Source organism: Gavialis gangeticus, unplaced genomic scaffold (assembly GCF_001723915.1).
Source record: "Gavialis gangeticus isolate Ggan-Ray unplaced genomic scaffold, GavGan_comp1, whole genome shotgun sequence".
NCBI lineage: Eukaryota > Metazoa > Chordata > Crocodylia > Gavialidae > Gavialis > Gavialis gangeticus.
In genome coordinates, this window is record NW_017729022.1 from 23,520,218 (window position 1) to 23,538,083 (window position 17,866).

The 17,866-nt window shown below is 35.9% G+C and overlaps 1 protein-coding gene across 1 annotated transcript in view; it reads left to right on the forward strand.

The window, feature by feature from the left end:
• Window positions 1–17,866, forward strand: part of HMGA2 (high mobility group AT-hook 2) — a 230,941-nt gene that overhangs the window by 408 nt on the left and 212,667 nt on the right. Inside the window, exons 2-3 of the mRNA XM_019514675.1 lie at window positions 489–575; window positions 8,073–8,123. Of these exons, the coding sequence (XP_019370220.1) occupies window positions 489–575; window positions 8,073–8,123 (138 nt within the window). The remainder of the gene's footprint in view (window positions 1–488; window positions 576–8,072; window positions 8,124–17,866) is intronic.

A 17,866-nucleotide genomic window follows, 5' to 3' on the forward strand; every position in this document is an offset into this window, starting at 1 on the left:
CCACCCCACCCCCTCCCAAACGACTGGTGCCCTTAGGAGAAAATAGATTGCAGATTGCTTTCTAGCCTCTCAGGCTCTCAACCCTTGTTTGCAAACGGGCTGGAAATTGCCGACAATAATTCTGTTTTATTCTGGGGAAACGAGTCAAGAGTGTTAATTTTTGAACAGTTCTCCTCCCACCAAGGCTTTGATAGACATCTTTGTTTTAAAATACAAACAGCCCCCAACAAAACATGTTTTCAGGTATGTTTTCCTTTTGTTAGAAATTGCCAACTTTTCAGGGTTTTGTTACTGGATTGCAGTTGAAATGAAGCTTTTTATTTTTAAAGCTGCAAAATAGAGTTCTCTTTTTTTAACCTTTATTTTCCTTTAAATGTATGTCTCTTTTATACACTTAATGTGTTGTGAGTAGTGGCTCGGTTGTAGTTTGTACTTGGATAGTTTCTTTTGGAGATTCTTGCCACAATAGCCTGTTTTCCTGTGTTTAGGAACCAACTGGAGAGCCATCTCCTAAAAGACCAAGAGGAAGACCTAAAGGAAGCAAAAACAAGAGTCCCTCTAAAGCAGCTCAGAAGGTGAGATTAGAGAGAGTCTCTACCATTGCCATCTGTTCAGTGGTTAGAGTCCAAATAATTTAATATATTTAGCCCAGAACGGTAGTGCAGTTTTAGGAAGGGAAGCCACCTATTGCCTGTATTTTACCTTTTCAGATCAGAGCTGATATTTGCTGAAGGAAAATCCTATTTCACAGAACATATACAGGGCATTTTACTTTTTGAATAACCTATAAACTAGTGATGTGACTTGGCACATTTGATATATTTATTGACCTCTTTGCTGTCTGCAGCAAATCTCAACCTTTTGAATTTTAGTTAGAATTTTTTTTAGTTTGGGATTTTAAAAGGAAAAGAAAAAAAGGTTAATTTCTTGCTCATTTACACCACTGCTTGAAACCAAAGCTGTATACTAAAACTAAGTGTTTTGTCAAACATGGTAATTAGAAGCCATTCCAATTATGTGTAGATTTTTTTAAATGTACTGCTTTGAAAAAAGATGGTAAACTGTGAGTTATAGTGAAGGTTTGATGCATATTGCTTGGTAATCAGCTTCAAAGTGACTTTTGCTTGAAGGGATATTAGTCTTTTGTGCTATTAGCATTATCTGGTGTGGGTAGCTCCTGCATACTGTGGTGGTTCTGAATATGTTTAGCAAAGGTAGGGTTCAGCGAAGAGAGAGTTCAGTGAAGTCAATCTCTTCTCCCATTAATTCATAGACCTTAAACAATAAATTTAATCTGAAAATCTGCCTTAATTTTATTTAAATTAGCAAATGTGTAGTATAGAATAATGGTGACAAAAGGAATGATATAGATGAAGAGTTTTTGGTGAACATGAATCTAGTGTTGGGAATAAATACAGGGGTCATGTTTATGGACACGGTTATACTGCAGTTAGCCCTCATTTGCAGGTACAAAGTTGAAAACAAAAGCTTACAAAATCTGGGAGGGAACTGTGGTGCTTAAATGTATCAGTTCCTTTTGCTTTGGAAGGGTTAGGTGGCAAAGTGTGTGTTGGAATATGGTTGGGTGTTTTTTTAATTTTGGTTTTTTTGTCAGTGTGCCTATGGGTACTGACCATGTTAGGTTTGATAGTTTTCAGTATTAAAAATTACCGTGCTAGCTAGTGATAAATATTAATTTATTAGGGGTTGACTGTAGGTTCAGTTTCCATTTTATTTGAACTGTTTTGAGTGTTTCTTTATGGAACATATGCTACTATGCTTAATATACCATTGTTACTGCCTGGACTGTAACAAAACAAAACAAAACAAAACAAAACAAAACAAAACAAAACAAAGCATTTATTCTGTCAAAAGATCCTTAAGCTGGTAAATATACTTTTCAGTTAGATATTTAAAATGGATAAACATAATTTGTGTTGCAACCTATTTAGCTATGTAGATTTTTTTCTTTAGATAGTTAACGTATATTTCAGATTCATTATTGAATGGTTTATATTTAGCTCAAAAGAGATGGGACAAACTTTTACTATTTTGGAAAATCCAAATTTTGATGATTACTATCAGAAGAGTAAATTTTGCTTTGTGTCATGTTGCTATTTGTAATATTACAAGAGCAAATTTTAAAAATGGTAAAAATATGTTTTTAAAAGATGGTCCTACTAGAAATACTGAAATCTCTTAATTAATCTGTAGGGATTAAAATCAACATAAATTAGAAAGGGCTTCCTTACTATAGAAATGGTATGCAATGCAGTTCAGTTATGTTTCAGATCATTTTGGTGCCTGTTGCTACTCTTTAGTGTGGATTGAGACCTGAACAAGTTCATTGCGTCTTTTTGATTTTCAGAGTTGGCTAAGTAACTCTGTAACTATGACAAACTCCTACAGGATGTTGTTTATAATAAAATTTGACCAGCGTGCAATTGTCTTATTTATCATTAAAAACATCCTAGGTGTTTTCCCCAAAAAATGTAAGTCTGATTTTTGTTTTTAGCTTTTTTGATAACAGGAATATTAAATGTATCCCAAATGCAAAGTATTTATTCAATCTTCCAAAGTGTAAAACAGTTATACAGCTTTTTTAAAGGGTGGGGGTAGGAGGAAAGCAAAACATTTTGGCATCATATTTCAAATAACTATTTTTCTGCCTTTTTTCAAAATAGATCTTTAAACCTTCCTTCAAATGTTGTAACTTCACATTTGAATTCTTCAGGTTTTATTTTATACAATTTCTTTTTGATAATTTTTTGCTAGTAAAAATGATTTGATAAGTTTACATTTAAAATGAAGATTCAATTGTATCTGTAAGTATCATTTTAAAATAATGAGTTTCATTTGTAACTTTCTGATGACACATCTATGTCTGTAGCTATATATCTGTATCTGTAAATGTAAGGGTTTCGCTACCCTCTCAACTCTCAAAGCAGTGCTTGTTAACTTTGGCTAAGACCCTATGCATGTGAACTTGGTTGCTATACATACAGCTGAAAATTGCTGGAATTTCTAAAGAATAGTGTGTGGCCTGTGTTTTTCAAAGTGAGCTCATTGAAATGTACTATAGTGTTCACAACATGTAAGATAAACGTACACCACTAGAACCCACAGAGCAGACATGAGAAGGCACTCATGATTAATTGATTGGGTGTTCTCTTGCAAACCATTACACATCACAATTAAAAATGTATTACACAAACTGGCAGGGAGCTAAAAATACTCAGACAAGTACTGGGGCTTTGTTTTATTATACTTTAAAAAAGTAAATACCTTTAAATCAGTTGAGGCACAATTTGCCCTGAGATTTTGATTGTGTTGTGTATTTAAAATTCCTTGGTGCGTGGTGGGTGTTTTGGGGGTGTTTTTGTTTTATTTTACTTTCAGAGCTTGTGTTTGGCCTTAGTAAACTGGCCTTGGGGCATTTGAAAACAAACTGTGCTTGTTAGGAAATTAGCAGTGTGAAACTTGACAATATATGCAGAATGTTGCAAGACCAATTGGACAGCTAACAATGTAGCAATTACCTTAATTTCAGGTAATACACACATAAAACCTGATTTACATATAATGCATATCTGATTTATTTTCTAATGAATACAAAAGGTAAGCCTACCTTCTACCAAACAGAAGGGAAAAATCCCAAAGCAGTCGCTCAGTGGGTTTAATATTCTACAAAGAGTGAATACAAATAACGTGTTCAGAGATGACAAGTAGGAGACAGCCACAAAAGGACTCTAATTACCTTGCACTTGAGTGCTCTATTATTAAGGACTGTGTTTCTGAACAAGACTTGCTGTTACTGATTAAAATCATTTGTGAAAAAAATAGTAAAATAAGTAAAGATCTTCTGTTTCTAAGAAATAACTGTTTTACTTTGAAAAAAAAGGTCAAAATATTGACATCCCACTGTTCATGTCTTGGGTGCTCTAGAGTTAACGTTTATTTTTTAGGTAGAGCACTATTACTATCACATCTCCATTTTTTCTTAAGGATTCAGGACTTTTCTTTGTGTAGGTCCTGTAGTTGTGCTTGATAGAAATACTGGCATGAAGTTTACCTCATTCAGAACGAAGAAACTCTTATGGTGTAAGCACAATAGTAGTAGAGACTATGGGCCACAAGTGAAAACATCAGATATGCAACCTGTAGATTTAGAAAAGTAAAAGTTCTAGGAAATTCACATTCAGTTGAGTTTTAAATCTACTTGAAGCTGTAACAGACAGAGTAATTTGTTTTTAATAGAATGAAATTAAATAACTAAAAAAACCAGTTGAGTTCAGAAAAGTGTACTTTACAAAACAGGATTTATAGTACTGTATATTTCTAAACTTTCTGTTATTTCCATTTTGTATGGCCACGGTTTGCCTTGCAGAGGGCCATGTGTCATGTAATTAAATTGTCTAAGGGTGAAATCCTGGCCCTGTAAAAGTCAGTGGAAGTGTTGCCCTTGATATCAGTGGAGCCAGAATTTTATTCTAAACTGTACTTGGAAAATCCAGTTGAGTTTTCCATGCTTCACTTCTTAAAACTGGGACCGTCCATAAGAAGCTTAAAGGGAAACGGTATCTGATGCGCAAGTGGTGACTGCATCTGACAGAAAGATATCACAGAACAAGATGTTTTGAGTAATATGTGGGAAGGCAGGAGAAGAAGGCAAAACCCAGTTTAGAGTTAAACTAGGTCAACATGATGACATGGATTCTATCTGTTCAGTTCCTAGGTGTCTTTCAATTTTTTGTAACAAACTGACTTTCAACAAAAGGGCCCCTTCACTGTGCAAGTTCTTTTGACTAGGTTTGACAACAGTGATCTGTGTTCGGAAAGCTATCAGTTACTCCAGCTGACCTATACCTCTGACACATTTTATCTTGACGTCTCAACAGATCATTTTGCAAGTCAGCTAGAATGTACAAAGTTTGGATTCTGTTGCATCTGGGTTCCTGCTTGACAATAGGTGGATGCCTGAAGAACACTTTATATCCATTAAATTATTCACACCCATCTTGTCTTGTTAATTGCCTTCAACACTACAATTTCAGTTTCTGCTCGGCAGTGCACACCCTTGCATCAAGGAGGTGGTGATAGTGGACAGTCAGGTTCTACCTTTGCTGAACCCATGGCATCCTTTGTTAGTGAAGCAAAGGGCAGGTAGCCTTATACTGCCAAATCTTAGATGATTTTCAAATCTGTCCACTGCCTATTAACTCTCTTTAGTCCAACTAGCCTTGGAACACCAGTTGTACAGACTAAATCCAACTGGTGATCGCGTGAAAAACACCATTTCTCAGAGGCATCTCTTGTGGTCAAAAAGTTGCTTAAACTACTTCTATTCCTAAAATTTATCACGGAAAAAGATACTTTTCATGTTGTTCATAAAAGTTTTAATATTTTGGAAAACACCATTAAACTGGTTGTCTGATACCTTTCCCAGCCCTCCTATTTTACAGGTGGTGTTACATGTGTCATGTTAGGGAGAGCGAAGTCAGGCCTTATCATGTTGTGTCACATGATGAGCTATATAACCTACCTTAATGTATCTTACTTTTAAGCACAGCATCAGAAGATTCAAGCCACAGTTACCTTCGGCAAAGCAGGTATGAACTGTAGTGGGTAGTTGAGACTGCTTGCCTAAATAACACTCTCAGTTATTTTTGGGTGACTTGGCTTTGGTTTGTCTGTCACTCTAGACACAACATTTTAATGAAAGCAAACAGCTATTAGGACAGATGGATTTTGTTGCTGTGAATATCTGTTCAAGAGGCAAAGCAGTGCTCTTGGGTTGGTGTGCCTGTCCTTCTGTTAAGGAAATTAAAACTGCTTGGAAAAACATGAAATTATTTGACCGTCCCTTCAGGTATTTAAATCAAACAACCACATTTAGCTTCCAGGGTGAATGTGTGCTATGTTTACGAAACGAGTGGCAAAAAAAAAAAAAAAAAATCCAGCTGAAAAATAAAATGGGACTGCTTCTTAGAGTTCTTTATCATCTACTTTTGAGCATTATTATTCCTTCTTGCTTGTTCAAGAAGTGTTTTGTCTGTGGCCCTTCTTAGAAGAGAGATAAAATTTCCATTCTGGAAATCCTTGTCATTCATCTTCTGCAGTTTAGTCTATGGAAACGTTCCTATTTACTTACAGCACCTCTCTGTACCAAAACATAATAACTGGAATGCATTGCTGTTGCCCAGATAACCTCTGGGAGAGATTTGATTTTGATAAGAGCCATGGAAATGTTTTTCTTCTAACATAAGGTGGAAATCATATACACCAGTAATGTAGTGCCTTTGAACCCAAAGGATCCCAAAGTACTTTACAAACTGATAGACAAATGATACATTGCTGGGAACACTATCCACTTCTGTAATGTAGCCACCTCTGGGGTGAAATAGCATTGTTAATGGTAAACAGCTTCACTGCATGACAGTTTATAAGAGGAAGTTAAGATTACCTATTCAAAGAAATCTTCAGGTTATCCTTCTAATCAAGCTTCTTTACATAGTCTAGTTAAGCTTATTATTTTTGTCTTTTCTTAGTTTGTTAAATTACAATAAAGTTTATTTGCAATAGTTTTCAAAATGGTCCGTGTTGGTTTTTATAGACACTAACAGAATGGTCTTTAATTTAGTCCTATAAAACTTAAAAATTGTATGTGCAGGGGGGTGTTTATTTAAGAACATTTAAAACAGATCTTTTCTTTAATATGTATGCTTCTGATTAGTTCAATAATAAACATAAGCACAGGGTATAACAGACATTTTAAGCTAAAGATCACTTTAGTTGCATCATCCAAAGTTATAGGGACATAAAAACAAAGGTTGTGAAAGGAAACAAAACCTCTGAAATAGACAGCTACAGAATACAGCAAATGTACTTTAACATGTATTCTCATAAGAGGGTTTCACCTTACAAGTAACACTGGTATAAGTTATTAAAGAGTAAGTTTACTCTTTTAACAAGTCTGAGTGATAATTTTGCCCTTTAGGAGTGTGAATTTTATTTTTCACAGGTTTTTTCTTGGTGAGATTTATTTCAAAGTCATTCCACTGTACTTATAGTGCAAGGTTTGTAGAGATTGGCCTCAGCTCAGATTCTCTTTAGAGGGATTCACTTTACATGGCATGGCATTACAGTGCTTGTTACAGAGATTTGCCAATAAAGGATTTATATAATGAGACAATTGACTCCTGAGGGAAAATCAAACACACACACACACCATGAAGAAGCAGGGTTTTGGAAACTTATAATGCAGCAGGTATAAAACAAGTCTTCGTTCAAAGGGAATGTCATTGCACACAAGGTAAAATCCTGTCTCTACTGCAGTAAAGTCAAAACTCCCATTGACTTTAGCAGGGCCAGAATTAATCCTTTGTCTATGTACATGGCTACTGTTGTGATTAATTAGATACAGATATGAGCACAGTGATAGCGTCTGCTAATACATAATAATCCTTGAGATATACTCTTCTATCCAAAGATCACAAAGTGATTCACAAAGATAAATGTATCCCAAGCTCACCAAGCAAATTAATGGTGGAGTTTCTGGTACAACTCAGGTTTCCTTTATTTAATCCTGTGGTATCCACCACTGTACTTAAGTATGAGTTGTTATTTTGAGGATACCTCCTGTTCATTTTGCTTCAACTCTGGAAAATGAAGGCATGTTTTGGAATGATGAAAGATTTACTCAGAATTTAAAAGTTATGTTTGCATATTGAAGCTGAGATGCTTTTGTCAAGTATATGGGCAAAGAACATCATCATTAGACTATAGATAAAAATGGCAGAATAAATAGTCAGTTCTTAAAATCTGTTTCCTTCCTCTTGAAAGACTGTATGCTTTAACGCTATGCCAGAGGGAATTTTAGTGCTATGAAATGTTAGAAACAGGAAAGTAGGCATATTCACCCATAAGAAAGGTAGAGAGAGACAGAGACTTGGTGCCATCTGTCAAATCAGCAGATATATCTTAAAGGGTAATATTACAGGAAATATGTTCTCAGTTACCAGGACTACTAAATAATGTCGGAAGATAAAATACGTTGTTTTTTCACTTTACAGAAAGCAGAAGCCACTGGAGAAAAACGACCCAGAGGCCGGCCCAGAAAATGGGTAAATATTTCATTTCCAGTTATATAATCTATTTTTTCTTTACACAACAAGTTTTAAAATCACTTCTTTAAAAAAGCATTTAATTTGGAAAAAGAATTTCTATCTTCCATTTCTTTCTATTCTAGTAGATCAATGAAAGGGTTAAGGTAGCAGAAAAGTTATCACAACTTCCTACCTTTAGACTCTGATAGTTTGCTCAAGGCACTTTACTACTAAATGTTTGCTGGGAGTGAATACTTATGTGCGTCTCTTATCAGCATGAAAAGAGCCTCAACTCTTCCTTCAAAAAAGGGTAACAATGAGATAACTTGTTCAGTAATTGAGTAACAAAGGTTAAAGGGGGTATTATCAGGCTTCAGAAGGTGATTATGGAAGATGATAAAATTCAAATGCAGCATGTACAAGATAAAGTTAAAAAACCTTCTTTATCTCATTAATGTTCCTCTCTTCCTGGGAAACGGAGTACATTTCTCCTCAAATCCTTAAAAAGAACAAATATATACTGTAGGAAACTTGCATTTGATGTTTTGCTGTTTTGTTTTTCCTGTCTGGGCCATCTTTATGTCTCATAGACTAGGTGATGTGGAATATTTAAATTTAAAGTTTTGGTCTGGTCCCCCTGTCCTCCCCCTACTTTCTGTTGATTTCCTAGATGTTGATCTTGAAGCAAATGCATTTTTGGAACATACATACCCTTGCTTCTCTGGAGACTAGAGATCCAGTGTTCTTGAGGATTTAAGTTGATGAGAAACCTCCCTCTGCTCTTTCCCTTTCTATTTCTTTCCCTGATGTGCACACTCCCAAAAGGAAAGCAAGGAGAACGGCATGTGAAAACCAACAGCAGGTGTTTAATGGAAGAAACTGAGGGTGCAGCCATATGCTCTATAACAAATTACTCTTCTAGTTTTCTTTCCTCAGTTACCTTTTACTTTCCCCATTTCTGGTCAACTTTTTTTCTGTACCTTTTTCCTACCTTATCTCTCTTCATCCCCGTCTTCATTCCTTCATTATGTTCCTTCCTCCCTATCTTCATTTGGATGCTGTCATTTTTTCCCTCTTTAGTTCATCTTATTTCTTTCCATTGTGCATTAAGACTGTTGTCAAGGCATCCATACTTCCTAGAGCTAAAACAGCACCACAGGAAGCTTACAACTATGACTCAGGTTCTCCAAGGTGTCAGCAGCTAAGTACAAGAGGAGAGCAATGACTTTACCATACACCTTAAAAATAGTCCTGTATTGTCATCCAGTGATAAAAGGACCCCAGGATGTTCCTGCAATTTTGTGGAGCAAATTTAGACAGTCATATACAGTGTGTATTGTTTATGGCTACAGTGTTTAGAGTAGGTAGACTATCAGTACACAAAGAAACCAAATGACTTTAGGAAATTAGATGATTTGTACAAAATTACATAATTTGGTAATATTCTCCAAAAGTGGATTACAGGAAGCAAATAATAAATAGCTCAGCAGTGCCATTATATTAGTTAATGTCAGCTCACTTGTAAGATTTTCCAGGATTTACTAGGCTTGACTATGTATTTGTGAATATATTGTTTATTACAACAAAGCCACCTACATTTGCATTTCATGATGTGGTAGCTGCATGAAGTTGTTAATTCTGTGGGAATGGAAGGAGTCACCATTTGAATTGTAGTTAGAAATTAAGAGGCATCTTCTCTGAAGAGGAAAAAAGGTGATATATTGTTTTATAGTATGATGACCAGGTAGCAGTAGTGCAGAATTAAGTTCAGTAGAATCCTTCAGTTGAAGAGTTTGAACTGCATAAATTATTGACTATCTTACAGAATATCAAGTCACTTTCTTCCAGCAAATGGTGCTCATTTCTTTGAGAGTAAGGTTTATTTTCAAACACAGCAATATTTTCTTGTTGCAAATATCGCAAGCAGATGTCTTTACACACACAGTCCCATGCTATATGATTGTTTTTTGTGAATTTTAGACAAAATGTACAAGTTTGCACCCAACAGTGATACAATGCTATAGATTCTGGAAAACACAAGTGCCATTTTCTCTTTTCTGCTTTGCTCTTTTACGATTTGAGTTAGGCTTATGGGCTTTGCATGTGGTGAAATGGAGAGTTATATTGCATTTTATCCATGAAAAAATATTGTTAAGTGAGCCATTATCATGCCAACAATTTTTAGTCAGTGAGGGATTCTGCCTGAAAACAGATGGCAACATGTAGCTCACTGTGTTTTAAAATCTAGCTTCTGTTCAGAAAACTCCTCCTCTTATCACATGAATTTCATGTACGTTTTTAAAATACATTAGTGGTTATTTTCTTTCTTAATCCAATACATTTATATTAGGTATTACTTTAAACAGTTGTGTATCAATTAAAAGAAGGAATGTATAGATTTCCTTTTTCTTTGGGAGGGGTTGGAATTGTATACGGTAGATATTTTTCTAAGTTTGTAACTCTTTTTTGTGAGTCTAGAGGTTGTGTCATATATTGTTCATCAAATTGTAAAGTATTATTTCTGCTGTTTCCTTCAATATGCACTTGTAGAGACATACTAGCTAACAGACCTCTGTAGAATTCCGGTAGCCAGTCTTTCTGCCTGTTCAAATTAAGTATTTAACGTTTGTGACTCTCAATTTTTTTCAGAAGAGGGACTAAATCTTTTTGACTAGTATAAAACTGGGGGGAGGGCGGGGGGATAAAGTAAGCAGAGTAGAGAGTAGATACCTTTTTTACCAGAAGTTATCTTTTTAGTAAAGAAATATGTAGTTTGAGAAACAGTCCAAGATGAGATCCTTGCAAGCCAATCTAACAATGAAGAACAAAAGACTGTTTTGGAAATACATATTGAGCTATAAAGAAAAGCCACTTGAATGTAAAGACATTTGAAGAAGAACATTTAAGATAACAGGGATGACCCAGATAGAATAATACGTTTGGGTTTAGAATTTAATTTCAATTGCAAGAGACCTCATCTGTGAGCACAAGTTTTTTTGTGAACACAGTTGCTCATCCATGAGCGCGCTGAGGATTTTTGGTGAGAGGAGAATTCTGTTGTAATAATTAAAAACAGCTCTTTATGAGCTTGTTGCCCTTTTAATTTTAGAGATCTCGGTACAGGAATCTGACTTAGGTTCTCCAATGCAAATGGGACCTGCGGAGGAAGCAGCCTGGCTCTTTTTGTTACAATACCATAGGAATGCATGACAGTGTCCAGAGATGACAAGGGCATGAAGTGCTCCATTGCGGTTGGTGGGAGTTTTGCCATAACAGGTCCCCATTGCCCTGCCCCAAAGATCTTGCATTCTAGGTTTTTTCTCTTTTTGCATTTGTGTAAGCCCAGTAATGAGTGGGAAATGATGGGGTGAGGGTTGGAGCAGGAGACTGAATAAGCAATTATAATTCAGTTTATTCCAAGGGATCGTTTTGAAAACTTCTGGAAATTTAACTGACTTCTAGTGCTCTCAAGCGTCAGTTTAATGGAGAAACCTGACACCGGTTTCTGAAGTTGATGCTTTAAAAGGCTATATAGATTTTTTTTTATTTCCATTATTTTTGTTATGTCTCCAGATAGTTTTTTGGCATTGTCCAATTCACCTCCGCATTGTTTAAACTGAAACCCAGCTTCAGCATATGGCATTACAGCATCACATAAAATAACAAGGAATATCCAGAAACTTGACATGCGAATGTTATAAATCTGTAAAGGGTTTTATGATGATGGGAAAAATGACTGACATAATGGAATGAAAACTGTCTGGTAATGGAATGTGTACAGAAGGGATGAAATTCTAACAATAACATGCTTATAACAACAGAATAGAGTAGTTCATTTCCAAGAGCATATAAAGCATGCACTCATACACATACATCCACTAGAAAATAAAAGAGAGAAATGTGAGTTGTTCAGATAACCTGACTTTCTCTCTTTCATGAGTCTTTTTTTCCCCATACCAGATGCATTAAATAGTGCATTTTGGATTCGTAGGAAGTAAAACAAACACATACACAAAAGAAAACATGGTTTCTCAATGCACAAGTTACAGATGATTTGACCATTCTAAAGGTTGAGGGTGTACTTCTTCTCCCTTGAAGTCAATGGAAGTTTTGCCATTTGCTTCATTGGGTCAGGATTTCAATTTATGCTGGCAAATCAGCTTAACTGCCTTTAAAATAAAGGAAAGGAAACTACTGTTCGATAACTTTTGCTTCCAATTATTTTACAGTGCCATTTGAAAGGACTGATCTATGAATTTGGAGGTTTATCAATAGTATTTAATAATTTATATTACTGTAGTATTCAGGGGCCTGTATCAGAATTGGGGCCCCACTGTTCTAGAACCTGTAGAAATAAGTATGAAGACAAAATTGTAGCTCCAGGGAGGATGGAATCACTAGATCCACCATTAATTTATCAGGGCTCCTTCATTGCTGTAATTATGGTCTTTCTCAACCCATAATGTAAGAGACCTTTCTGTCTCCATCTGAAAATGTAGCATATTGTGATGTGAAGATGTGAATTTTCTTATTTCTAACTCAGTGATTTGTTTTAAATAAGGAAGATTCTATCAGTATCCCCTTAAATTGAACTATAGAGGTTCAGTTTTTAAGAATAAATATTGGAGTTAGGATAGGTTACTTGACTGGCAGTGTTTGGGACATAATGTGATTGTTGTAAAATGTGGAGAACTGACATGCAAAGGCTGGTATGCTTCAACATGCACATTGAGATGGTGTATTAAAAAGAAGGTTATTTATGTAACTGAAAATAGCATAGCTTAATTTTTATTAAATATTTTAGATGTGCATTCAGTTATGCACACTTGGGAAGCATAATGCTTTTTGAATAATGCTATTTAATATTCTTTCAACTTTTAATGGTACTGGTTGTTTCCTTACTATCTTGCTTAGAGCAAATCAGAAGGAGTTCTGCTGTTGTTCCATCTTTTATACTACCTTAATTTCTTATTTTTTTAAAGTGATTGAGATTCTGAGTTACCTATGATATAATGTAATTTCAGCTTCTGTCATGTGCATGATATGCATCAACATAAGCAAGATTGTTGTTTATGAAGGGTCATAATATTATCCATCAAAAGATCATAGATGGACTTTTATAGCTCTCATAGACAAACTACCATTGTCCTACTTAAGCTGAAAGGGTAGGCAAAGACCATGAATTAAGTTATGAAAACTTTCACAGTTATTTATCTGGTTTCTAAATAGGATAATTTCCAAAACAGATCCTCTCTTGAAAGTTTGGAATGGTAGGAAAAGCAACTTACGTAGCAACATTAAAATGATCTCCCAGTATTGGCACATCTTTTAAGTTCTGTAATTTTACCATTTTTTTTGCCAAAGTTTTTTTCCGCTCGTTATCAAGGAGGGAGAAAATGCATTCTCCATTCTAGAAGCAAATGGATGGAAACATTCATTAAAAACATATTCATTTTATCTTGGATACATTTAGAGAGATATGTACTTTTTTATGTCTCTGGAAGCCATGGCTAGGTTAAAGATAAGAGTCAGTTAAAAATTTTTTATATAATACCACACTTTTCTTTCCTGCTCAAACCTGGAAACTAAATTTCTCTGTTGATAAAAAGGAATGCAACTCACTTTGTCAAGGAGTGCTGCTCATCTATACCAGTAGTGATTTTTACACAGAATCTTCCATCATCTAAAATTAGCTAAGGCTTTAATTGATGTTATCAGAAAGGTCAACACATCAGTTGACTTCCACCCCTCGTTAGTCATGTTCAAATTAGGCAAACAGTACTTTGCATTTCTAAAGTTATTAAAGGGAAATTATTCAATTCAGAATTGGCCAAAAAAAGTATATTTCCATGGGCAAAGGTAAGAGGCATGTAAAGATGCAGGTTCAGTATTTGAAGAGTACACTGACATTTAAGGGGGTTATTTTTTGGTTTCAATTCATAATCTCAGGTATTAATGGCACTGATCAAAAAATTAGGTTGTATCTATACTTACCCCTCCCTGTTGCCAGAACTCGAAGCGACAGCCCGCAGCTACCGGTAACAGCCTATACTACTGAATGATTATGGCAGCCAGAAGAACAAGCAGGAGTATCTTCAAGTGCCTTTCATTTATTGCTTAGTCCACTTGGCAGAGATGGAGTAACTGCTGGAAGGAAGGAAGTTTGCTACTGCAGAAGAAGCTGTTGAATTTGAACGCACTCAGAATTTTGTTCTCCTGGCAAAGCTTTGTATTACAGAATAGGCCTTAGTTTCTTTAACATTAATTTTCAGTTGATGGCACTCCCTAATTTTTTACAGCCCTAACTGCCAGGTGTGTCCATTGATCGTACTGTCAACAGGATGGTCCACCGTTTTCAATATTTGTGCCCACAGTTCTGCTGTAGATGCAGTTCTCAGTTACTGTGCTTCTAACAAGATAACTAGGTATTTGTAAACTCATCTCTGCTCCTACAGTTCAGTTTTTACAGTTGATAAGTTTGGCTGCAGATAAAGAAACCACAAATATCCTCCATAGATGTTAACTGCCTTGCCCAAGGAAATCTGTGGAAGAATCTGGAGTAGAAATATAGTTTCCTGACATATGCTTTAAGATCAAAGTCAGTCACATTTTGTAAATTACACTTGCATTCAGGTTAGATGATGGAGGGAAACACATTTGAACTGTACATCTGAAAATAACTGATTATTACTAGTTTTTGCTGAACATTCATTCAGCCTGTGACAGGAATAGAATAAGGGAAAACTCGAAAGAGGCTTGCATATTTTTTTTCTACAAGATGGATGAAGGAGTGTCAACATCAGTGGGCTGTCCAGCTATCATTTTGAGATGTACCTGACAAAAATGTGACTCCTGATGATGATGATAGTGTGTTCTTACATCTTCCTTGTGCATAAAATTGTTCTATTTGCCCCGTCAATAGCATATAGGCTCCTTGGATGTTTTCAATTTAAAATAGAAGTGTGGGAGTCAGGACTTTTGCATCCCTTTTCCAGTTCTGACTCACTGGGTGGTATTGGGCAAACCACTTACTATCTCTGTGCCTAGTGCTCATTTGCAGTAAGGCCTCAGCAGTAAAATATTATTTCCTTCCACTTTATGACCCTTTACAGTGCTAGTGGTATGAAAGAACCTCCTTACAAATGCAAATCAAGCCCACCTGAAATAAAAGGTATGATAATACCTATTACTTGGGACACTTGGGGCCTGATTTCTGCATTCATTAGAACACCCAAATAGGAGATCAGGACTCAAAAGGAATGCAGATTGGCACCTCTTCAATGGTGTTGTGATAAAATTTGGAAAGTGTGTAGAGGTGTTTGAATGAAAGTCCTGACATGCTGCAAGTGCAAGTATTATTATTTCCGTTCCCTTAATTGTAGAACTAAGCTTAGCTTTAATCTGAAATTTCAGTATTACGTTTTAGTTTTATTATTGGATTTTCAACAAGAAAGGAGGTTTTTTTCAGTAAGTACCTGCAAAATGTCCTCAGCAGGGGGTGGCTTCTAATTTTACTACGTGCACCCCAGGCCAGGAAAAGCATTTTTGTACCAACAGTAATGTACTTTGTATATGACTTAGCCTTACCTGGTTTTAACCACATGTCTACGCACCATTCCTTTTCTTCCTAAATTTATTTGATTTCATGTTCAAATTTTAAAAGGAAAAAACCCCACCCAGCAAGTTAACAATAAAGCAGTTGTTTTTTTTCCTTTGTAGAACCAAATGGAGGTGTTTTTGTAGACCTTAAAGAAAAAAATAAAATAAGTACCATTTAAATAGCTGTTCAGAATACATATTTATTGATATTGTTACTGCTGCATCTTAAACTGTTTAAACTGGAGAATCCAAGTATTTTCAGTCTTCAGGGAGAACTCTCTAACAGGAAGCATCAAGGTTCCAAGAGGTGAAAGACTGCATGCAAAAGTCATATGTTGAGGAACATGTAATCGTGATGTTATAGATGATAATGTTCATAATGAGCTGTTCGTTTTCTAATCTTTTCGTCGTTCACCATTGAAAGTGATTCTTATTTCACAGAATACTCTTATCAGTCTCCTGCCAAAAGCTGTTGATGAAGTATAATTTGCTTGTTGACAATAGGGAGGAATTGTCAGTCACTGTCAGATTTTTCTTCTTTGTCACTGTTTACTTGGTTTGTCCAACTTTAATGTTCCCTTGATTTCTTGGTGGAAAATGGACCTTTTTATTGTGTTACATAGCCACTGGACTACCTTAGCTGATACATTTGAGGAAAAGGGACTTCATTAAAATGGCCATCTCCATGGTTCATTGTTTTTCCCCTGGAGGGACATTGCAGCATTCACTACATTCATGGAATATACTGCGTGTGTGTTTTACAGTATGGCAGAAAGGACTGTGTAGGGTAGCTGCTTACCATAAAACCATTTGCACATGAGCTCATTCCTCATTTTACCAGTTGAAATGGTAGTCAGTGTTCCCCACTTTGAATGACTTAACTTTATATATATTTCACACACTGAAATTATTATTATTACTGTAATATGTATACGTGCACACACACTGATGGGGAAAAGAACAATTTTGGGAGGCTAGTTGTGGTTAGTATATTATTTTATTTCGATTTCTACGTTCTTTTTGAACATTTTGTTCAAACAGTTTGTTTGTTTTTTTCCAGACTGCCAGAACTGTATTGCAAGCTACACTTGGGACTGTAGAACTGTATTGTGAACTACACTTGCAATAACTGTATTTGGATTTACGTCAGTATAAATGACAGCAGAGTCTGCCCCATTGAGATTTGTGTGCTTTATTTTCCCAAGGGTTGTAGCCTACATTTTGGAGCCATTAAAATTATAAGTGAATCAGCCAGGTTTAGAATTTTATGCTTTACATCCTGCCTGTTTAGAATAACTGCTGAGAGCTTAAAAATCCATTAAAATCTGTAGTTCCTGTACCTAGTAAAAATCCTGGTTTTATCCAACATGCTATCTTAATCCATTTGGACTGTTTCATCAATTATCTAATAGAGATCAATTGGGGCCTTTTACAAGTTGTAATACAAACACATATGTGAGCTTCACTATTATGATCTTATCAAAGTTGCATTGTGCTAACATATTCTTGGGGTTTCCTTAGTATTCACACAGAACTCATTCATACACTCACCACTCTTACTACATTGTTTCCTGTTAATAATGCTAAACGTCTTGATAAATCTGCTCAGGGACCTGGTCCTAGTATTTGTCTGTTTGACACTTCAAAGGAAGATTACAAAACACATAGGACATTTGGGGAACGAAATGCAGAACAAAAAGAGGCAGACTCCCATGGAGAGTGCTCAGAGTTTCATAAACAATTAATGCTGCGGCTGGGTGCAGCAGTGCTGGAAAGGTATGGGCCTCATTTTACAAATGCTTCATTCACAGAATTCCCATTAAAGTTAATGGCTGTTCCAAGCATGAAGCAGTTTTCATGTGAAGCCATCTGTGCAAGGTAAAGACTTTTAGTAGTTTCATAGTTTCTAGGGTCGGAAGGGACCTGAGCAGATCATCGAGTCCAACCCCCTGCTATGGCAGGAAAGAGTACTGGGGTCAAATGACCCCAGCAAGGTGTACATCTAGGCTCCTCTTAAAGACCCCCAGGATAGAAGCCAGCACCACTTCTCTTGGAAGTTGGTTCCAGATCTTAGCCACCCTGACTGTGAAGTAGCACCTCCTGATATCTAGCCTAAATCTACCCTCTGCCAGCTTGTGACCGTTATTCCTGGTCACTCCTGG